General features: G+C 39.5%; 1 protein-coding gene across 1 annotated transcript; it reads left to right on the forward strand.

The window, feature by feature from the left end:
* The first annotated feature begins 6,102 nt into the window (after window positions 1–6,102).
* Window positions 6,103–23,118, forward strand: limk2 (LIM domain kinase 2). Its single transcript, XM_054610716.1, has 16 exons — window positions 6,103–6,376; window positions 6,575–6,695; window positions 12,135–12,270; window positions 16,008–16,117; window positions 16,450–16,635; window positions 16,878–16,983; window positions 17,989–18,203; window positions 18,320–18,506; window positions 18,614–18,700; window positions 19,037–19,168; window positions 19,660–19,716; window positions 19,893–19,958; window positions 20,658–20,832; window positions 20,938–20,993; window positions 21,347–21,504; window positions 21,842–23,118. Exons 1-16 carry the CDS (start codon window positions 6,361–6,363, stop codon window positions 22,053–22,055), a joined length of 2,022 nt encoding a protein of 673 aa, XP_054466691.1. The 5' UTR covers window positions 6,103–6,360; the 3' UTR covers window positions 22,056–23,118.
* Window positions 23,119–24,021: the final 903 nt, after the last annotated feature.

The raw sequence follows: 24,021 nt of genomic DNA on the forward strand, positions 1-24,021 counted from the left end.
AAGCGTGGATGAAGGGTGGATGAAGGGTGGATGCATAAGGCAGAGGAGGACCACATCATGTCTGACTCAATCACATTTAAATGAGGGAGAAAACCTGCTGCAGAGGTTGTGTATTTTAACATGGGTTTCTTTGGAGATTGACCTGACTGTAGGTGGTCGTTTGGAGAACTGCACTTCCTCGTTGGCTTCATTTCATAATGTGACCCTGCCCCTCACACTACGCCCCCTTTAGGCTGTAGTTAGTCTCCAGGTTAAGTTAACAGGGTTATCGTAGGCTGTGCGTCTCATTTCTCAAGGATGAACTTCAGAAATGGCCTGTGTTTGGGTTGGAGACAACAACTAACTCTGGCCATGAGGGCCCTGTTTCAGAAATCAGGGTTAACAAACTGGTGGACTAACCCTGAGATGGATAACTCTGAGTTTTCTGTTCCAGAAAAGCTGATCATAGTTTGTTAAATCAACTCTGACTTTGATCACTCTGAGGTAAACTCGAGTGTGGTGAATGAAAACCAAGCCATCATCATTCTAGCTCTGGTTCCACGACTCACCATGGCAACAGTTAAATATAAGGCAGAGGCTCCTTTTAAACCAGTTGACGTTGAGATATTAATCCACGTAAACTATATATAGACTGCACATTTATCTATTATTTAAACAACAGACTGAGTCAGAGAAAGTGAAGTGTCAATAGGTTAACACAGTATAGCCCGATGTCCTTAAAATCATCATTTACCAGACTTTAAAGTGGTGGAATAACTTCATTTTAAAAATAATATTTGTTCAGCCTTAATCTGATGGGGGAAAAACACAGGAGCCAACTGAAGGTGTAAAATATAGTTGAAGATAATAAAAAAAAAATGTAACAATAGACATAAGAGACATGATTGAACGCTCACAATTTGTAAGAATGTGTTTGGTAATTTAAAGTAAAATACAGTGGATTTTGAATATTAGACATCTATTTGGATTTTGGCTCAAAAGCATTCAGTAGATTTATTTCAGCTACTTTAACAAATGTAATATTGTTAAATACAGTCACTGTTCACAGAGTCAGTTACCATGGTATCAGACCTAGCGTTTCAGTTAACTCTCTGCCTGAAACTGGATCACCAGAGTTTTCCTCATCTTAGCTGAGGGCAGCCTAACTCAGAGTTAACACTACACTGGGCACAGAGCTCCACTTCGACTCAGACGCCAGCAAGGTGAAGGTGGGGTACTGGTATGGGCTGGTATTATTAAAGATGAGCTAGTTGGACCTTTTCAGGTTGAAGATGGACTCAAAATCAACTCCCAAACCTGTATTCTGAAACAGGCCCAGGTTACGCTTTTCACATTGATCAACAACAACAGCACTTTGGAGTTGCCATATATATGACTCTGGTACAATGTTTTTTTGGAGAAGACACACTTTACCCCCCAAATGTGCAAATTTCAAGCCTGGATTACAAAGGGAGCAAAACAAACAACTGCACCAGTTTTATGCAATATGATGAATTGCAAAATGAGTGTGTCAAAATGTAGCCCTGTTTAGCAATGCTGGCCGTGTGCGAAATTAAACTGTATATTGTGTTTAATTAAATCACAACAATGAAACTGTCACACCAAAATTAACTGGGTCCAGTTCCAGCACAGGTTGGATAACTGGTTTGAGTCTGGGTATTGGGTGTTTAATGAAGGAGGGTACAGAAGTGCCACAACAAATTTGTACACAAGAATTGGCAGTGAAACTCAATCTAAGGAAAGACAAAAAAAAATGTGTACCATCCCGATTTCAGCCTGGCCTTGTATTGCACTTCATTTTAATTTATGATGTGTTTTACAATATCAGTCAATTTATTTACTTTTGCAGTTTAAGTTTTATACAATAATACATTTCATATGCGAGAGACCTAGGGAAATAAATTGTTGTGCTTTGTCCTAGGTCCAGTAGGGGTATCTAAAAAACAAAAGCACTTTTGCAGGGGTTTTCCTCTAGCCTAATGTATAGCAGTATCGCATGTTATTTCAGGTACATAAAGTAATCAACAGCATTCACTATGATTTACAGTTGAACAGTTACTAAACTGATTTTCTTTTTTTTATGGATGATGATCACATGGGCCATAGAGACCTGAGAAGAAAGACTGGAGAATGGGGAGGAGACGCAAGGCAAACATAGAAACCATGAATTTGACTGTTGGTGCCATTTCCATTAATTGGTAATGGGGTCAAAAGGCCTTACAATCGAATACCTCAGGCATTGAGGAAAAGAGATTGAAGTTTCAGTTGAAAGAGCTCCCAAAAGAAGAAACTTCATGTAACTGAAAAGAAGTGTCAACAGTGGTATTGTGTCAGGTCATGCTCAGGGTAGAGTATAGAGAGGTCCAATATGGCTTTATTTATTTCAGTATATGGATCAATGACATGACGTCCAGCCCATTATTTCCTTTAGAATAATTTTATCAATTCATGAAATATATCATTTCATTCAATAAAAGCTATTGAGTTTGAACACATTTTCAGTACATTCAAATAATATATATTATTTTATGTTTTGGCATCTAAAACCCTGAAAAATGTCCTAGCAAATGAACAGACTAAAAAACCTATAATTTATTTTATTTTAATGATTATAAATGATAAATGAATACAATGGCATGACTTTACTGTTGAAATCTTTCAAATGAACCAACTTTTACAAATACCTTTAGTTCAAAGCAATTTAGACAATTTAAAATATTTTGTCCAACAATTTGCATGCTTCGAATGTCAGGGTGGCACAACTGTAAATATGTGACTTTTATTTTAATATTAAAGTACTCAACAGTTACCAGGATATAGCATCATCAAGAGGATCTCAGCAGACCTTTATGGCTGAGTGAAAATATTTTAAGATCCCTCTCAAATATTGATTAAAACTTCAGGTGTCACAACCAGTATGTCAGGTGTCACAACCAGTATGTCAGGTGTCACAACCAGTATGCCAGGTGGCGCAACCGCAAAGATTGTTGCCGTTACTGATCTAGCCACGGGACCATCCATCTGGTCCATCAAGAGTCACTCTCATCTCATCAGTCCATAAAACCTTTGAAAAATCTGTCTTCAGACATTTCTTGGCCCAGTCTTGACGTTTCAACTTATGTGTCTTGTTCAGTGGTGGTTGGGTTTCAGCCTTCCTTACCTTGGCCATGTCTCTGAGTACTGAACACCTTGTACTTCTGGGCACTCCAGGTAGGTTGCAGTTCTGGAATATGACAGCACTGGAGGATAATGGGTTCCTGGTAGCTTCACATTTGATTCTTCTCAAATCTTTGGCAGTTAATTTGCGTCTTTTTTTCTCAACACGTTTCTTGCGACCCTGTTGACTATTTGCAACAAAACGTTTGATGGTTCTGTGATCACGCACCAATAGCTCAGCAATTTCAAGAGTGCTGCATTGCTCTGAAAGACTTTTTACAATTCTCTTTTTTGGCCCATTTTGCCTGAGGAAAAGAAGCTGCCTAATAATTATGCACACCTTGATATAGGGTGTTGATCTCTTTAGGCCACAACCTCCCTCATTATACAAATACACATCACCTGATATGTTTAAATCCAATAAGCATTCAAGTTTATACAGCTTGGAGTTGGAAAATATGCATAAAAATGATGATATGGTCAAATGACTCACTTGCCTAATAATTGTGCACACAGTGTACTGAACATGATTACTATGATACTATGAAATATATTAACTACTTTAACTTAAATAGAGACTTGTGACTTGCATTATTCTTTTGTATTTGAAGTAAAAAGGCAATTATTCAGCCATAATCCTGTCATTATTCATGTTGTCAGGTGGCACAGCTGGTAAACGTCAGGTGGTGCAACCAGATAAAACATTAATTAAGAGCAATAAATAATAGGTTTAAGTGACCAAAGAGTTGATAACTATCATGTTAATAACTATTGTATTGCATGTATTAATTTGTATATTTGTATCATTAGTTTTATCATTTTAAATGTAAAATCGGATGCTTAAGATACCAAAAAGCTGGCCAGTAGACTGCAATGATCTTAAATTATTAAAAATACAAACCCCTTCCACAAAATAGATATGTGTTATGCACTGTAGACACTCTAAGGGATACTTGCCAAAGATTTCAGTTAAAATGAATGGTAGGAAATTATATATATTTTAACAAATAGACGGTTGCGCCACCTGACGTTTGTTAGCCAGTGAAGTGCAAAAATACTGTTAAAAATGAATTTAACTACTTTGAAAAGTAATCTAACAAATGAGACTTGTTTAACAACGTTGTTCCACAAACAAGAATATGCATTACATCTAATTTGAAAATACTTTTTAAAATCATCTTTTTAGAAGCCTTATTCGTCATTGACCCATATACACTTTACCAACACGTCCCACTCATTGTCAAATATATACAACATTGTTCAAAGGAAGAGGCCCTCTGTGTTTTATGCAAGCTCCTTCTCAAGCTCTCTCTCTCTCTCTTACTTCAGAGGAACATCCTCCTGGTTACATTACTATAGACTGCTCTGTTTACCCTTCACTGTTTTTTTCTCTGTATTGTCGGAATTTTCTGTAACAAAATGAAATCCTCACTTAAAAGCAAAATAAGCTATTTTAGCTACAAATTACCACGATTTAACACCTGGAATCATCAAGTGTTAACCAAAGTCGCATGACAGTTAATTAATGTATAATTAGAGTAAAAAAATCGTTTTAACTGTCATTTTACTGCCCCATATTTTACCTTTGATACATCAGGCCATAGATTTCCATCCACATTACACCTACTGTGGGAAAACTATGGTAAAAACCCTGCCCCCCTTTTTAACTTTAAGGCCATCAATAAACACATTATTAAATAATAATTTGCTCACCAGAATAAGTGTTTCTGGCAGTTTGAAGAACGCTTCAAATCCAACATTTGTTGGGAAATTTAAAGATAACATCCATAACATTATCAAAATGTTATTATTAATTATTGACTGTATGGTGTGTGGACAACATGTTCTGGGTATAAAGGATCACAACTTAGGTTATTCTGAATTTGTGAAAATTGTAACTGTGGGAAGTCTTTACACAGTTGTTTGAGTTTTCTGTAGTCACACATGTTAAAATCAAACAAATGACACTTACAGATAATGAAGGAAATTATTGTGCAGGTAAAGGCAAACATATTGATAACCTCTGCCACACTAGCCATACAGATAAATATATCTATGACAAAACAAAACAAAAAATGAAATGTCCTCTGTAGGACCTTCAGAGGTTTGTATAGTATGTGTATTTATTGTCTGTGTAGTTGTATAGTATGTGTATTTATTGTCTGTGTAGTTGTATAGTATGTGTATTTATTGTATGTGTATTTATTGTCTGTGTAGTTGTATAGTATGTGTATTTATTGTCTGTGTAGTTGTATAGTATGTGTATTTATTGTCTGTGTCTGTGTAGTATTTATTGTCTGTGTATAGTATGTGTATTTATTGTCTGTGTAGTTGTATAGTATGTGTATTTATTGTCTGTGTAGTTGTTGTATGTGTATTTATTGTCTGTGTAGTTGTATAGTATGTGTATTTATTGTCTGTGTAGTTGTATAGTATGTGTATTTATTGTCTGTGTATTGTCTGTGTCTGTGTAGTGTATAGTATGTGTATTTATTGTCTGTGTAGTTGTATAGTATAGTATGTGTATTTATTGTCTGTGTAGTTGTATAGTATGTGTATTTATTGTCTGTGTAGTTGTATAGTATGTGTATTTATTGTCTGTGTAGTTGTATAGTATGTGTATTTATTGTCTGTGTAGTTGTATAGTATGTGTATTTATTGTCTGTGTAGTTGTATAGTATGTGTATTTATTGTCTGTGTAGTTGTATAGTATAGTATGTGTATTTATTGTCTGTGTCTGTGTAGTTGAGCTGCTGCAACACTTGAATTCCCCCCATGGGGATCAATAAAGGAATATAATAAATAAAAGTATACATTCAGCCACATAAGAGTTAAATGTGAGCGCTCATGTGTAGTCGTCTTGCCACTAGATGGCGCCACCGTTGTTTGTTTCCACTTTGGGACCAAACCTCAGTCTCTCCTGCTTCCAGGTGCTGCAGTTGAGCTCTTCCGCTTGCCGTACAGGAATTTGAAGACTGCATTACGTCAGTTATCCTGCCAGCGGCAAGGAAGCAGCCTCGTCCAGTAGGAGTGTTGTTACCTTTTTTACTTTTCCTGTGGAGAATTAGAGGGATTTGTGTGTTTTGTTTTCCCCCCTCCTTCCTGAGGTATTCAGAGCTGAGAGTCCTGGTTGAGGAAAACGTCTCCTGCTTCAGTATGAGCCATCAGTGAAAGGGTTCAAATATCGACGACACTCTCAGAAAGATGGACGAGACAGAAGGTGAGGAATATCTCATGATGTGACTTCACCCTGATAAGATATTATCAAAGTGTTGTAGTCTTATTGTTTTTTCATGGTGACTTAATTCGATGTTGGACGTTTAAAGCTTATTTTTGTGCAGTTTTCAGTACAAAAAATAATTTTTAACCCACTTTTCTCTTCTTTTCTCTGCCTTTTAAACATGCAATGCTGCTCCAGTTTTCAGTGAAGAAAACCTCAAAGGTACGGCTAATTGCTACTGTGCGGGATGCGGAGGAGAAATCCAGGACTCGTTTCACATGAAAGTCCTCCACGACACCTGGCACAACGCCTGCTTTCAGTAAGTGTCCCACGTTATGCTTTTAAACACGTCCTCCCAGTAATGAGATCAATGTTATTGGACATAAGTCTGATAAGTGAACGCTCTGTTTTCATAGAAAGAGTAAGGGGTACACTTTGCTTTGACATGGACACAATTGTTTTTCCCCCCCCTGTTGGTTAACATGTATGGCTGCTTTCACTGTTTGGGTGTACTTACAAATGGCCTTGTGGATAACCCCAGAAGCTTCTGTCTTGTAGCCTCAACATGGGCCTCCTACATTTTTGTTTTTTAACAATCCACCATTGTTTTGTGCCTCTCTTGCACAACATGCACCGTGTAGGATGTCCATTGCTGCTACTTTCACAGCTGACAAACCTCTGCATGGGGGACGGTCCAGGTTGTTGAATACAGATGGGTCAGTGGAAGGTCCTACCATCCTGGAGGACTTTGCCTCTGAGGCTTAATGATTGCCACGGTTGAGCCGATGTGATCTCCCTGATTTTTCACAGGTCACTGCCCCTCAGTGAGGTATCTCTGTGAGGGGCAGTGAACCTGTGGCTGGATCGCTGGCTTGCTGTACATGCCAGCATGATGCATCACTCATTGGATTTTCCCCTTGATAAACAGAAACATTAACTTGTTCTCATGTGAGATAACATGGCTCAGGTTTAACAAAGAAACTGATTACACTCAATCAAACTGTTGCTGACTGTCCTGTGAGGTTTGAATTGGCCGCAGGATCACATTAACATTTAATGAAAACAAATGAAGTTGTCTCTGTGATTGATTTAACACTTACCTTATAAAACAGATGATTAGAAGTGAGTGTGTGGATCTGTGAATTTAGCTGATTGGAGCACAGCACAAGCCTCATATTGTAGTGGAATATATCCAAAAAGATCTTTGTTTTTATGACTGGAATCTGGCTCTGGCTCTGGAGGACTGCTGGCATCTCCAAAAAAGCCTCAAGAATAGAACAAAATTATTGCTGACTTTGAAATAGCTCTCTTGAAGTTTTGAGCCAGTATCCAGCAGCACATTGACATCTCCTGGTGTCATCTCAGATGTTAAGGTCCTGACACAGCTGTGTTACTGACCACTGATCCTCTCCCTACGTTATTATTTTTATACTCCCTCACATTTTTTTGGCATCCTCCTTATCAGGGCATCTTAGTCTGAAACGTCTTCAGTTACACTCCTTAAAAACTTAATTCACAATTATGCTTAAACTCCTTAATCTCTGAACTTGTTGGGAACATTGTTCAGCAAAATAAAATGTCCTTTTTTAAGGTGGTTACGCCTGTGGTGCCCCTATTGTCTATTGTCCACATGCTGCCACTCTCCCCTCCATGTACCTCCACCTTGTGTAACATTCTTACAAGCTGACGTCACTCTTGTTCCAGTAAACCTGGCAGTGTTATTGAGGCCTATAGGTAACGGCACGCTCCACTCTGCTGTGCTCTGCATTCCTAGACGGCGATTCAGAGACGTGAGTCCACTGTCTCAGACACTAAATATCCTAAAGAATCCTTTTGGGGTTTTTTTCCAATAAAAGCTGGATTTGTCCAATCTTGTACTTTACCGGAGGTGAATAGAGCTGCAGATATTATCGTCATACTTGGCTACAAAAATGTTATTGTATTTCATATTTTTAGGATTGAGTGATATTTATTCCTTTTGATCTATACTCAATCATTTTCTGCACTAGAATATTAAATTACAAATGCATTACAAATTTGTGTGAACAAATAAAAAAAACTGAATCCACAAATACATTTTGAGAAATGTAATATTTTATTTATTGTATTTATTGCTTTATGTTTTGGTGCCACCTCTTAGGACCTGTGTTTACTTCAAATGTATGCAGTACAGAACAGACTAGTTCATTAATTGATAAGTTCATTGACAGAAATTTAAACTAAAATACTTTTGCTTGGTTTAGCTTTTCAAATGTGCAGATTTGGTGCTTGTCTTTGTTTTGACAAAATCATCAAGATTTGCTGATTGAAATCAGAGGTTACTATGACACATGATCTACCTCTAATAACGCCAATAACACACCGTATCCTTCTTTATATGAAAGGAGAAACAATTGTCACTCTCCACCAAGAGGTTGTTGTGGAGAACATTTGGAGCACAACAGTCCCACACCCACAGATATAGTCCCATTATGAGTGAAACACTCCCTTGTCAGGTCTTCAAGTCCACAACTTGAAGTCCTTCTTTTACTACCTCCACTTCATACTCCAACAAAGGAATACACTCCAGCAGGAATGTGGATTTAAGGAAATGAGTAATGTTTACTTTGTAGTGTTTGTGCAGGCAGGTCCATTGTATTGTTCATTGAAGAACCACCTGAGCGTGCACCCCCCCATTCACCAGCAGTCCCTCTAGAGGGAAGTCAGGTGTTTTTATAAGCACCCTTCCAACACTTTATCTGGATTTATTACAGGGACATAATGGACAATGATTATAGTTTATCAGCTGGTTTTGTCAAGGAATGCTTTTTATTAAGAGCAAGGCGGAAAAGGTGGACGTCCTTTGTTTATAGTACCACACCTGCACAGATACTGAGTGTCATAGATACCACTTTGACGACTGCACTTTTCACAAGTCTTTCTCCTCTTTGTGTGTGTGTGTGTCTTTTCTCTGGTTGGACCCAATAGGTGCATTGGTATCACAACTAAGCAATACTGAAACCGATACTGATCCTACCAGTACTGTTGAGTATGCTGTAGCTTGATCAATACTGGATTTTTGAGGCAGACACTGATGGCAGTATTTGAGTTTTGGAAATGGAATAAAGATATATCGGCCAATATATCTTTTCAAACATAACATTCTGCATCCGGACTGTTTTGACATCTTTCCCACACAGACGCACACAAATCAGATGACTGGCCTTTAAAACAGCTGTGGCCACAGCAGCACAGCTACCATTACTCATGCCATCTTAACCTCAGCAAACATTCAGCTCCGCTTCCCCTCATCACGTCATAGTGTGATGAGTCGGGCTGAAGTCATTATTACACTGACCTTGTGTTCATTCTTAATATAAGTTGCTTTTATCTCAGGAGAACAGCTGAAGGGCAACTAAGAAACAACTTCTGTTCCCCCTCTCTACACGATTATCTCCACAATAGACACAAACATGTGGTCTACCGTCTGTAAGATGGCTCCTTCTTAACTAATGCCAGAAAACTTTGAACTAACTGGAATCTTTGCCAAAGCCAATAAGCCTGGATCAACTTTACCTGCAGTGCAGCGAGAAACTTGATGCATGAGCCTCAGCTGAGAGCGGCTGCCAGCACTGCACTGAAATGATTGAAAATGCATAAAAACACATTCCCACTCAAAGTATTGTTTTTTTGGCTTCATCTTTAATACATGCACGAAATTGTTGCATAAGACATAAATGTGATATACTTAATATTATCATAGACATAAGCATGTCATCATTCAGAGAGCAGTTTTTTAGAAAGGCAAAAGCATCAGCAGTTATAATCAGGAAGTCAGTGCAGTGTCAGTTGAACGTTTATAATTGTAGGCACTCCTAAAAAGCAACCTGTGTATTGCGTCACACCCTCTGTTAGTTTTGTTTTCGTTCTGGAGAAATTAGTCAGTTTTGCACTTCTATCAGACAGTATTGACATATGTCATTTATTGTGAATCATTTGTCTGCATTTCTTCACCTGAAGTTTCTATCAGCCTCTTTGCTCAAATTATCTACAAGCCAGGGTGAAAATCAAAAGGTTGAGAAACTGTTATTTGCAAAGTCTGAATTCAGCAGTTGCAAAAAAAAGAAAAAAAAGAGAAACTGGCCAGAAAAACATTTCAGCAACTTAGCCTCTGACAGAGCAGTTCATCCTTGTCTGTATTCTGGCAGTCGAACCTGCTGCCACCATTTTGCATAACCAGTGCAGCTTGTTCAAGGAGCACTCAAAGCTTTTAGGTGCTATCCAGTCTGCGGGCAACATCAGCATTCCTCACGCTGAACATTTTGTTCTTAAAAAGCAGCCAAAAATGTCCCCTTAATTCCCCATGTATCTTCTCTGGTGACAGCTTGGATCAATCAGTATTATTTAGCTATAAAGTGGAATAAAGAATGAGAGTCTTAATATTTATCTTTTCAAACTGTTATTTTTGTAGCCTGTCACCATTAATCAGAGAGTTGGGAGTAGACAGTGACTGAAAATGAGTGCAGCAGATTGATATTCATCATGTGATCACTGTCCCCGATAGAACTCCGGTTCTTAGGTATATTTATTCTTCACCTTTGACCACAAGGCTATCAGGATGCTGTGTTCTTATTTACATTGACCTAGATAAGCAAACGCACAATGAGAAGATTAAGTAACTCACAGCAGAAACTGCACAATAAACAAGATGATCTGAAGACTTTGCCCTGTAGAGATTTTTGTTAGCCTGTCAAAGTGGAATTGCAGTTTTCCCTCAAACAACTGGATCCTGTTCAAGGGCTGAAAATGTGTATTTGGCTGCCTCTTTGGTCGCGTGCAGAGGCAAGTAACCAAACCTTCCCTGCATCCAGCACCCTCAAAGTCTAGCAAGATTCTCTTTTCTTATATTCGTTTTTTCCTCGCACTCTAACACTGCAGAAATAACAGCGCACATGCAAGACCCAGCGCATCTCAGGACCAAACTATTTACCATGCTCTTCACCTTGTTAAACTCAGAGAAAAGTACATGCTTTCATTGTCAGGAACATGCCCCCGGGAAATGTTCCTGTCCTGAGTGGGAAGTGATGCAGTGTGATTTATGGTTTCTACACAAGCTCTCTTTTACTATTTTACATCATTCACGTCATGGTATGCAATATGAGGACTGGGTTTTGAAAATGATGTACAAAAAGATAACCTAGTTTGGGTGATGGTTCCAATGTTTAACTCTTACCAAACCAAGTGACATAACTGTAATGTCTTATAGTGCTTGAATTCATAATTCAAACCAATTAATACATTTTCTGACCACAAATAAATAAATAATTTATGTTAATTTGATACCAGAATATATCATTGAAGCCAAGTGGAACCCTAACCATTCCTTGGTTACAGCCTCACAAATGTAATTTATTTTGTTGAAGACAAAATAAGCTATAGATTATTGTAATGAAAATGATTTTGTTGAAACACTATTGTGTCTCTAACATGCAAGTTGATGACGTTAACCTGTACGAGACAAAGTGGAGACACAGAGTGCTTGTTGTTATATGAGAACAGTGGAATTGATGCTTCACGGGGATCTTTTCAGACATCAACCAGACACCTTTTGAAATGATCAACAGGTCTTTGAAATAATAAGCCCGGCTTTTGAGTCGCTGCCATATACCCTTGAAGATGATTGCTTTACAGTTCTGAAAAGCCCTCGTCTCTTCATTCTTCTCTCTTCATCTACTTTGTTCTGTGCAGACTTGACCAAGGCTGCTTTTGTCTTTCTCAGGTGTTCTGTGTGCTGTGACCACCTGACTAACTGGTACTATGAGAAGGAAGGCAAGCTGTACTGTCGCAAGCACTACTGGGAGAAGTTTGGAGAGCTCTGTCATGGCTGCTCCCTGCTCATGACTGGACCTGCCATGGTAAGTCTGCTGCACTTATTATGTTTTTGTTGGTGAAGTCTGACTCGTTCCAAAACATCCGACTAATGGATGCATTAACATTTCATTTTATAAAATTAATTCCATCCAAACCAAAATCGGATCAACTTCGGTTGAAATTAAAGGGGAACTCTTGTCATTTTACACGTTAACATGCCACCCAGCCTCTGAAAACATTATTATATCTTATATCTTGGCTACGTATTCATGACAGAAAGTCTAAGACACAAACTGAGGGTGTGGCTTATGAAAGACATGGGCATTTACCTCGCCATGAGGACTTAACTAAAAGGCGCTATGAAGCGTAGGAAGGGAAGTGTATGATCTGGGTATTTGACAACGTACCCATATAAAGGTCTGAAAGTCGGTGTTACTTAAATAACTTTGATTTATAACCATTCGTTTCTCTAGAATCTCCCAACATAATGGAAGTGCTATGCTAAATTGCGAAAGCACTCTTTTAATGCTAATGTGGCATGCTAACTTTCTTGAACACCAGCCTCACGGCATACTTTAAATTGTGTTTTTCTACTTTTTTGCCCCATTGGTGTTTAGAGATCTAAAAATACCAGAGGTTTCTACGCACTTTCCTTCTATTTAAGTTTTTATTCTAGTGTGTAATGAGCATTACAACCTTCCAGGCTGTTGGCTTTTGCTGGTTTGTGATTGCGTGAAGCTTCGGTCTCATAAAGTCCGGGTCAAAACTATTAGTCTGTCGCTACATGCAATTGCCAGGCTTTGAAAGTCTGTCTTGCCATGATCGTTTAACAACAATTGCCAACCATTTCCTCCTCTACTTAATAATACCAGAAGGCCAACAGAGCGTGTCAATGCTCTCTGTGTTCCAGTTTCTCCCTACTGCTTCAGATTAACACTAACATGCATTAAAAAGCAAGGGGGGTTGTTTTTGTGGCAGTAATTACATTTACAGATGAGTGATTCTTTACGTTGGCGGCCGCTGCTGAACGGAGCTGATTGGGCTCCAGACCACACTTGTTCTTTCTCTGAACAGAAGTTCTCCACAGTTCACTTACCAGAGTACACAGTGTTTCTGTTCGGAGACACTAGAACATGAGGAGGTTTTGAAGCGCATCATTTTCAGTCCTCTGTGGTGAGGAGGCTCTGTAGATTTTACCCACAGTCCACCACTCATGTCATTATCTGTACTAATGAGTTTTCATAAAGAAAGTGTATGTTGTTAAAGCAAGACTAAGTTACTTTTAAGAAGGCTATTTTTTTGCATTATTGCCTTTATTGACAGTGTAGAGACAGAGACTGGAAATGGGGGGGAGAGTGAGGAGTATGACATGCAACTAAGGGCCCAATTGAACCCGGGATGTTGCGGTAAAGTGGCGTGCGCTGTAACCACAAGGCTACAGAGGAGCTCCAAGAATATGTAACTTATAAGAAGAAATACACATTCTTCCCTTTGCAAATGAAAAGCTTGATTGATAAGCAATATATTTGTCAGGTTTTTAAAGAAACTTGTAATTGGGGAAAACGGGATTAAGTCAGATGTAGAGGCCAATGCACCTTGGAACCATGATGTAATAATTATGCACTGAGTCAAGGTAGATTTAACGTTACCAATACATAACGGAATGAGTCAAATCTGGCACCAGAGAAACTGGTGTATGTTGAATTGAATCCAAATGTCAACCAGCTCTGATTTAATATCGTGAAGTTGATACATGAAATTGAGGTGGCAGCAGCTCTTGCTGGTCACAACCACGGTCACTTGTCTAACATGGAGCCAGACTGAAGTTTTTTCTTTTTGCCACCAAGCAACACACACAATGGACTCCTCTATTTAGTATTGGCCTCCTGCTTCATCAGCCAGCGAAGCCAAGTGCTTTTGGCAGAGCTGGTTTGGCACTGCAGCCTCTCAGCCAGAGAGAGAATCATTGTGGGCCGTCAGCAGAGGAGGGTCATGCAGAGCTGCTGCTGCTTGTTAGGCATTCAAGTCCAGAACACTAGTTTTTTTGTCCTGGCTTTCAGTTATTGGTTGGTTTATTGATTGATCGAAGATGGTTGTTGTATCTCAAGGCATTGTTTTTGATGACTATTTAATCAATTTATCTGCCTTTGCTGTCAGTTTTTCCACATTTCCAAAATGGGACCTAATTGTTCTTCACCTTGATCTCGTCTCGCTCAGTTTGTACGCCTCTGTGTTGCCGTTGAAGCCTGAGGCAGGTTGTGACTGCGGTTCATGGCGGTGGTTCAGCTCTTGGCTTGAAGGCAGGGAGTTACAGACAGTCTCCTGATATGTCACAATGATTTGGCTAACATCTCTCTAATCTCTCTGTAGCAACAGGGACTCCTTTCCCAGCACTGACTCACTGTTTTAGAGCCGTGGCTAATGTGGGAACAAATATTGGTTTCAACTGTTTTTAAATCTGCTCAAATTGCAGAGAAATAAACGAAAGGTGTGTCCTAAACCCAAACTACATACTAACTCTTAGCAGGTTTTGAGTATGTGGTGTATTCACACAACAATAGTGACAAATTAAAGTATACGCAAACCTTTCTATATGACTTGAGTTTTACCATCGGCGACAGTAACACTGTAGTGTTTTCGTCTTGTCAGTCTGTGTGTATGTCATCATGGCAAAAGGTATTCCTGGAGACACCGACTTTGGTGGGAAATACCACAGAAGCAGTTTTGAGTACTGTGCCAGGTGTTTATATCTCTTTCTGTCTGTTGACAGATTTTGTGACCACAATAGCGTCGCATGATAGTCATGAAACTTCCAAAATGTTAATGAAAGATCAAAAATGAAGGTTGAGTTCGAAGATGGCCATGGTCCGAGCACGGCTCCAGAAGTATCTGTGATCCCATTGCAAGATGGGTTCTAGTAAAGTGTGCCTTTGATGGACATTTTATAAGGGAATGGAGGAGCTGCCCACAGCTGGAAAAATTTTAAATAAATTCTGAATGGTTTATAAACCGGTTCATGAATTATTATTATTATTATAAATATAGTATATAAGTCAGAGTTTGATTAACATCCAATACTGCACATATGGTATCGTTTCCTGTTAGTTAGAAATGGTTAAGTAGGTAAATGTATTGTATATTAACCACAAATACTGTTAATCATTGAGATGTTTTTCTGTTCGTATGTTGTGTTGAACGTATCCTGTGTGTATTGAAGAAAGTCTTCCTGTATTTATGCTGTTTCTGTCAAACTAAAGTTTTTCTTCCTCCCTCTCTCTCCAAAATGTTTTTCACTGAGCCACATTTAAAATGAAGGCTTAACACTCTGATCTCATGATTGAACCTGAAATCAACATTTTCTGTGCTGAGGTATAATTTGAGTACCTGGTTTCTGAACGGCGGAAACGCATTACCTCATCTTGCATGAGAGAGAGTGACATAAAACATGAAACATACGTTTCAGAAAGGGAAATCGGGGTGTTAATCAGAGAGAAAGCATGTGATTGTGAGGGGGTTGAAAGCTAGACGAGTGGCTCAGACCTTGAGAGTGAGGTGACATCATAGCAGATTCCAGACAGCGTGAGAGTGAAACAGGTGTTACGACCGTGTCACCGCTCACAGCGGGAGGAGGGCATAAAGCAACTCTCAGCACAACACACTCGTCACTGACGAGCTAAGCAAAGCAGAACAGGACTGCAGCCTCACCGTCAGCATGTTACTTCTTTCCTCTTCGAGTCAAGCAGACATTTTTGAAGATCAGTCCATTTGATTGTGGTTCCAGGTGGCCGGAGAACACAAGTATCACCCAGAGTGCTTTGTGTGCCTGAGCTGCAAGGTGGTGATTGAGGACAGGGATACCTACGCCTTAGTGGAGCGATCCAACCTTTACTGGTAAGAAACCTGCACTATCCTCTCCAAAGCTTTTTGCAATGTAAACAGCTGGTAGTTTTGCTGTGGGTTAGCATCTTTTAAATAGCAATCTAAATATGCATGCTAATTATATGGTGAAGAAGTAAAGGTTTGAAGTAACAGTGTCACTTAATGTCAACACAACATCCTTTTAGTAGAGTTTGTGTTTGTTATAGGAACCCTATGTTGAATGGAGGCATGAGTGGCATTTAATTCTTATACATAGTGACCTCTTAACTGTTCTTCCTTTTTAGTTAACATGTTCATTTATATTTCAAAGATGGACTCACCCCTTTTTTTCCTGTTGTGTGCAGTGGAAAGTGCTACAAGCAGGTGGTTCTTACACCCATGTTGGAAAAGCGCTCCCACGACTCGGTGCTGGACTCCCTGCCACACACTGTGACGCTCATCTCGATGCCCTCTGCAGCCAACGGCAAGAGGGGCTTCTCCGTCACAGTGCTGAGGGACGTCAACGGCTCGACTAGTGTTCAAGTCAAAGAGTAAGTGGGACCCGATGGAGATTGGTCTCCATACCTGTTTATCATTATGCAGGGGCAGCATGAGTGAAACTGATGATAGGTTTGCTAAATAGCAGGTGTGTGTGTGTAAGTGTGACATTGCATAAAGGATAGTTGATAGTTTAATATGATTTAAGATTGTGACCTAGGTCTCTTTAACCATTTGTACATTCCTTCTTTAGTGCCGATACTCACAGATAGATGTTGGTACTGTTTTGTTTCAGAGTCAGAGGGATGCTCATTAGTCCAGAGGTCCGAAATGCCATCCATGTTGGGGACAGGATCCTGGAGATTAATGGCCTTCCTGTGGGGACATTGATGCAGGAGGAGGTGGGTTTTATTCTTCACACACATCTCGAGGAAGCTAATTAGCGTCACTATTAAGGGCAAGTCCATTCCTTGACTGCAATTTGTGAAGCTATGTCTTTGTTAAACAACACATGCAAACGTATTCTTTGGCATTCCTTACATTCCTCCATCATTTATACATTCTTCAGATGGGAGAGGACGGTATGTGGTATGACTGCACTTAGTAAATCCTCTCAAAGGCTGCAGTTCGTTTGTTGGAATGAAGTCATGCCTTTTAATTGGTTTTGACTGTTCTGATTCAAGGTTAAATTCTACAAACTAATCCAACTCCTCTGCCTTTCTTGTAGAAGTACAGTCTGTTGCCAGTTTATTATGTACACTTAGCTAAAACTAATGCAGTTAAATACAACAGTCTTGCAATACATGATGCCTTATTGAAGGTTATAATGTACAGGGGTTACATGAATACATCAGAATAAACATGTTTTTTATAATTAAATAGCCATAGTTAAGGTTGATGTGAGGATCTTTTAACTGGTTATGAAATCGTCTCCATTTAATGCTGTTGCCTCTGTATGACCATCAACGAGGAGTCTATCTCTATATAGTCATTATTAATGCTTTTCATCGGTGCCACTGAGACAAATTCCTCAAGAAATCATACAGGTTCACCAGAATCTTCTTTAGCGCCCAGGCCGTATTGCTTGGCCAGCTGGAAGGAAGGGGGGCGCAAGAGAACCAGAACCAGGACTGAGCGTAGGAGACTGTAGGATGCCTGCTGCAGTAAAATGAGAGGTTTTCTAAAGGGAATCTGGTGCCTGGAAACATTTCCACCTTGTTCCACAGGGGCTGTCAAAGTCAACACAAAATTAAAGTTCCTCATAGCAACTTTAAGTAGAAATGTAGTTTTCATTTTGTCAGGAAATCATAAGAATCTTGGGAATAGTGTGATATATTCCCAGAAATTAATCATTTTAAACTCCTTCAACCCTAACGTTTGTTTGTTTGTTTGTTTGTTTGTTTAAGGTGGATGATCTTATTCACCGCACTAGTCAGACGCTGCAGCTGCTTATGGAGTATGACCCGGTCAGGCAGCGTTTAGACCGGCTCAGACTGGGATCCCCGAGAACTCGTCTGGGTGTTCCAGCCACGTCGCGCATGCGTCTGTCCTCGCCCTCTGACACGGTCCTGGAGAGAACCGATGTGGTTGATGACGGCACACTGAAAAGGAGGTCTTTGAGGTATGTTAGAGTAGCCAAAAAACCCATAGCTCACATATCACAGGTCTGTAATGAACAAGAGATGAGTAAATCATTTTTGTGATTTTTTTTAATCAACCATATTCTCGCTATTCCAGGCGCAGTAACAGCTCATGTAAGTCACCAGGGCCAAATTCTCCTAAAGAGATGCCTTTTATTACCCAAAACATCGGCCGCTCTGAATCCTTGAGATCCTACAATAGCTGCTCTCATCGCATCTTCCGGACATGTGACCTCATCCACGGAGAGATCTTGGGAAAAGGATTCTTCGGTCAAGCTATAAAGGTCCGCCTTCAACTTCTCCACCGTGTATTTAACTTCAATCGTGACTTTTCTGGGTCCTCCTGCAATGGGCTTGAAGTAATACAAATGTTGCTTTGACCCACCAACAGGTGACTCATAAAGCCACAGGAGAGGTGATGGTGATGAAGGAGCTGATCCGTTGTGATGAGGAGACCCAGAAGACTTTCCTAAAGGAGGTTGGTAATTTGCAGGAGGAGGCCTGAGCTTCCTCACAGACCAAACGGAGTCCTATGCCTCTGCATAGGACTCTGTTTGTATTTATTATACTCAGTATAATACATTATACAGTATTTATTATACTCACAACTGAAAGCTTGTCACATGTTACCTTTTTTTGAGGGTTTTGCCCCTGTCTTATGGGAAAACATGGATCAGATTTTTTTTTTTTAAATTTATGTATTAATGATTTTTTTCATGGGTTATATTTTTGGAAACTGATTAGAGATTATAAACTTGCAATTGTAAAGGCTGACTTATTTTTAACTCTACCTCTGTTTCTGCCTAATCTTTAGGTCAAAGTAATGCGATGCCTGGAACATCCCCACGTGTTGAAGTTCATCGGTGTGCTATACAAGGACAAGCGGCTCAATTTGATCACGGAGTATATCGAGGGAGGTACCCTGAAGGATTTCATCAGAGACACGGTGAGTTGAACCAGTTGATTCACTTAACCTCTTCTCTCACAGTGGAGCACAAAACAGCCATCAGCGGCCACAGATAGAGCTGTGTGCAGCCCGGAGCAGTGTGGGAGGGGTCTGACCTGAAGGGAACTCTGCACTGATAGGGGGATACTGTCAGCTCTCTAGTGGGCTGGCTGACAAGAGGCCAAGACGTGGAATGAGAAAAGTTGTATAAAGTGTTTCCAGGTGAAATTTAAAGGGCTTTTCTCCCCTCCTCCCACAGCTGACTGTTTTTGAGGGGCAGTTCAGTTCAGAGCACGACCAAATGAGGAGGGGGAGAGTGTTTTAATTATATGTAGTATGTGGAGGAGGGTTATTCTGGTTTACTGTTCCTGTTAATTACTGTTTTCCTGTTTCTATGGGGATGAGAAATCATTTTGTTTTTACCTCTGTTATGCATTATGGTCCTTGAGGGAGCTTCTATAATTTTTTTTGTCTTTACTTGGTACTAACAGGATCCGTTTCCATGGGAACAAAGGGTGAGCTTTGCAAAGAGCATCGCTTCTGGCATGGTGAGTTGGCCTCTTGGGAAGACAACTATTTTCAGCTGCCTTGTTTGTAAATGTGCACTATGGCACAGGGGAAGGATTAGAGACTGAGTCGGTCACAGAAGATGTGTGCATATTGCTAAATGGTTTGACTATATTAAAGTGAATCTTACCCTCTTTGACTTTCTTTTTTGTTTCAGGCCTACCTTCACTCAATGAGCATCATACACAGAGACCTCAATTCTCACAACTGCCTGGTTAAACTGGTAAGTGACATGGCATCTTACCAGCCAGTACACATCACAAAACCTGAACAATAAGATTAAAGGGTGGGAACGATTTTTTCAATTCAAAAGTTGGCGTGCATCCAGTTGTGAGTGAAGGAAGTTCCCAACCCTGTGTGTTTCTGAGACAAATCTCAACAAGAACAGTTGTAAACCTTTTTTTAAGTTTACTGTGAACTCCTACCAACATTGTTTTATTTTAGCAGATTCTACAAGAGTCTCACAGAGCATTTACTTTTTTATGATTCATTGATTTTATAGAGCATTTATTTTTCATCCACGGCTAACTCAAAATTTGTCTTATTTTTAACCCCATATTTTATCGTTTTGTCTACTCAGCATTTGCTTTGTTATATCAGGAAAAGTACATAATTTCCAAGTGATGTGACAACTTTACTGTAAATCAATTAAAATAAAAAAACTTTGTCCCTTAAGGGGCCCTTCAAGATATGTGAGCGTGCAAACAGAAATACACAGGCAACTAGTTTCCACATATTTAAAAACAACCTAAAAATACACATATCTGGTTAAAAGTGCCTTTATCAGTCTATACACAAGGTAAACTGACCATTTCTTGTACTGATGTACTAATGTTTATGTACAGAGTTCAAAATAAATAGTTACATAAAGAAATGACAATAAAATGATAAAATTGAACCATTAAGCGCCATCTTTCAACAGGACAACACTGTGGTTGTTGCTGACTTTGGACTGTCCCGACTCATAATAGAGGACAAAGTTAAGCCTCAACCTGAAAAACCAAACACTAAGAAGAGGGTGTTCAGACGCATCGACCGAAAGAAGCGGTACACTGTCGTGGGAAACCCTTACTGGATGGCTCCAGAGATGCTAAATGGTGAGCCGCTGACAAAAATGAATGACCAGCTTGATTTACAGAAGATCATTTTATTCTTTGGGTTCTGTGCATTAAATTTAACCTTTTTACTTGATGCTTTTTCAGGTAAACGCTACGATGAGAAGGTGGACATTTTCTCCTTTGGAATTGTACTCTGTGAGGTGAGAACTTGCTGTTTTTACCAGAATTATCTGCTTTGATTTTCTTATAATAACATAGCTTGTGATTGCAGTGCTTACTGACAGGCAATTCTAAGATCCAAGATCTCCTCACGTCCGTATTATTAGATCATAACAACACACCCTTGTTAAAACATTGCCACGCAACGTTCAAGTCTCTACAGATCAAAAATTCCATTGTATTCTTCAGACATTCTGGGATGTCACGTAAAGTAGACACCATTGTAGTTAATGGGCTGAATCATGTTATGGCCTGTGCTGATATTTAAGTGTACAAGTGTGTGTCTTCTTATGAGCATATTGACGCTTACCTCCTCCTCTGTCTTATGATCCAGATCATTGGAAAAGTCTATGCAGACCCAGAGTGCCTCCCAAGGACTCTGGACTTTGGCCTGAACGTTGGCAAGTTTGTGGAGAAGTTTCTCCCTGAAGACTGTCCACCAGCTTTCTTTCCACTGACTGTGGCCTGCTGTGACCTCACACCAGACAACCGGTGAGCACCTGCTGTTATTGTATCGGATAAAAGCTTGAACATTTTTATGATAAGCCAGGGTAGAGCACTGCTTATGATAACCTGAGCAGGGCGAAATGAGAAATGTGTCCGCCTTAACCTGGACAGATATTATCCAGCCAGTTATTTGATCTCAGGAGTGTGTAGAAGCAGTGGGAGAGAAAACGACTGCTTAAAAACAGATGCCCTGTCGACCTGCCTGCGCTGGGGCACGCCTCTGCTGCCAGATTGCTTCCTCATGTTTTCTCTCAACCTCGTCAGTCTAGCTTTAACCTCAAACCCCTCTGTGTGCCCTTTGTGCTCTTTCCTCCCCCCTCAGCCCACCTTTCGAGAAGCTGGAGGACTGGATTGAAGCTTTGTCCCTCAACCAGGAGCTGGGGATCCCCCTGCCAGCCGAACTGGATGAACTCCACCAGAGTGGGAGTCGACTCTACTTGGCTAAGGACAGCTCCCCATCCCAGAGCCCAAATCAGTCATTGACCCCCACAGAAGCCCCTGCAGACTCTTCCAGCATGACAGACAGTGGGACCTAGGGCATGCGCCTGTCTACTTTGACCCCTCTGAACTGCAACACTAATACTGTGGATGAGAAAAAGAGGTAAATTGCGTTGACGCCGAGCGATATTAGAACTGGATAACCTGTGGTAGCTGGAATGATCTCCTTGTGTGGCACCTTTTAGAGGGGGGTAGACACATTTCAAAAGGACCAGTGTTAGTTTCTATTTAGTTCTACTCCGTTAAGCCCCCACTTAACACACACATGGTTTTACTTTAGTGTTTACGGTGTATAAAGACGATATGCACCTTTCTTTGGTCCGTTCCCCGACAAAAGACAAACAAAAGACTTGAGGAGTCTGATGTGACAGAAGGTTTGTTTTTCAGGCTCTGAAGTTGTCGTGTGCTATGTGTGGAATGCACCGATCAGTCATTTCACTTCGGCAGCAAAGCAAACAAAGATGCTCCACAGTCTGGCTGATTGACAGGTCACAGTAAACAGAGGGCAGAGCAAAACAGGTGTGACCTAGAACAGCGGTGGAATAAAACAACACACACTGACTGCAAATAGTTTCATCACCCTGAGATTTAGCTCAAGGTGCCGAAGAAATGTTTTAGATATTTTTCCGTCTAAACACCGCTGATCACATTTTTGACGAGATGGTTACAAGTACGGTCCTGTACTTTGTAGACTAACGATTTTTATTCATTTCTTAGAATGATGAATTAACTTTTTGCTACACTGACATTTTGTTCAAAGTTTCACCTGATGCCTATTAAATAATAACTGGCAACAGCTCTTATGGAAAGTAGGGCTGTTATTAATAATTGTCAGACATAATCATTCCACAATTGACCGTAAGAAGTTGCTTTGTACAGAAGAACTGGATTTTTTTCTTAAGCGATGTATATAAATATGTACATATCGTGCCTCTAATTAAATGCCTTTTTCTAATGGGAACTCTAGATTTGTAGATTTTTAGACATTTTGTCAACCATGGAAGTTTTTACCTTTTTTGCTATCATCATGCAAGGTACTGACGACCAGTTGTAACCACTATTATTTATATCACTGTAGTGTTTCATGAATAAACCTTCTTAAAAGTATTTTTTTTTTTATTGTCATTCTTCCATTTTGAATCTCATTAAAAGTTTTAAGTGTACTTAAAAATCTGCTCTCCTGATGCAACTCAGGATCAAAGTTAAATAATTTGTAGAAACAAACAAAAGAACTGTTTTCTTTTCCTACAAAAAATGTCATCACTGCAAAAATGACAAACTGAAATAATCATATTTTATAATTTGTCGAGGAATTTAGTGATTAATGACCACAATGACTTCCAGTTTTGAGAGAAGCAAATTTGTTGTCCTTGATGGTATTTTAAAATAAATAAATCAAAATGTACTGGTTAGAGCTTCCCAACAACAGAATGTCTTGCTTTGTTCTGTTTCATTACATTTGTAGAATAAATGATATAGGCTTAATGACGAGTGTCAGTTGTTTATTTTAATCATTATTACTTGCAACCGTAAAACGATTCTCATTGACTGTTTCTTTCAAGGTGCTAAAAGAAGAACATAAAGGTGTTGATCATCAAATAGAGGTGGATATTGTCGATTTAATCAGAGAGAAATCAAAAGTGGGTCACGATCAAAGTGTATGTGTTGATCACTGAATAGAGATCCAAACTTACTTTTACATTTTTTTTAGCTTTTAACATCTTTCTGTAGCTGTTTGAGTTTAGATGTTTTTACAAGCATCTTCAATTCTCCCGGTCCTACTTGTACTTCTTACCTTATAATATTAACCTACTTTCTCAGGTGACTCCAATGACTGAAGTATGTGTTTAAGAATGGCCAACAGAGGGAGCTGGTACAAAAAAGTTCCTACTGTGAACAAACTTTGAATAACAAGACATTCGTCTATCCGTGATGCAGTATTATGTTGTTCTCCCTCTATCATTTTAAAGGTATTGATTACATCACATCATAGTGTCTGAGTTT

This window comes from Anoplopoma fimbria, chromosome 13, assembly GCF_027596085.1.
Source record: "Anoplopoma fimbria isolate UVic2021 breed Golden Eagle Sablefish chromosome 13, Afim_UVic_2022, whole genome shotgun sequence".
In the NCBI taxonomy this organism is placed as follows: Eukaryota; Metazoa; Chordata; class Actinopteri; order Perciformes; family Anoplopomatidae; genus Anoplopoma; species Anoplopoma fimbria.

Excerpts from the sequence above, each read along its gene's own strand:
- limk2 (XM_054610716.1), top strand. Across the intron at positions 12,271-16,007 it reads TCATGACTGGACCTGCCATG|GTGGCCGGAGAACACAAGTA; the intron begins GTAAGTCTGCTG and ends TTGTGGTTCCAG. Across the intron at positions 16,984-17,988 it reads GGACATTGATGCAGGAGGAG|GTGGATGATCTTATTCACCG; the intron begins GTGGGTTTTATT and ends TGTTTGTTTAAG.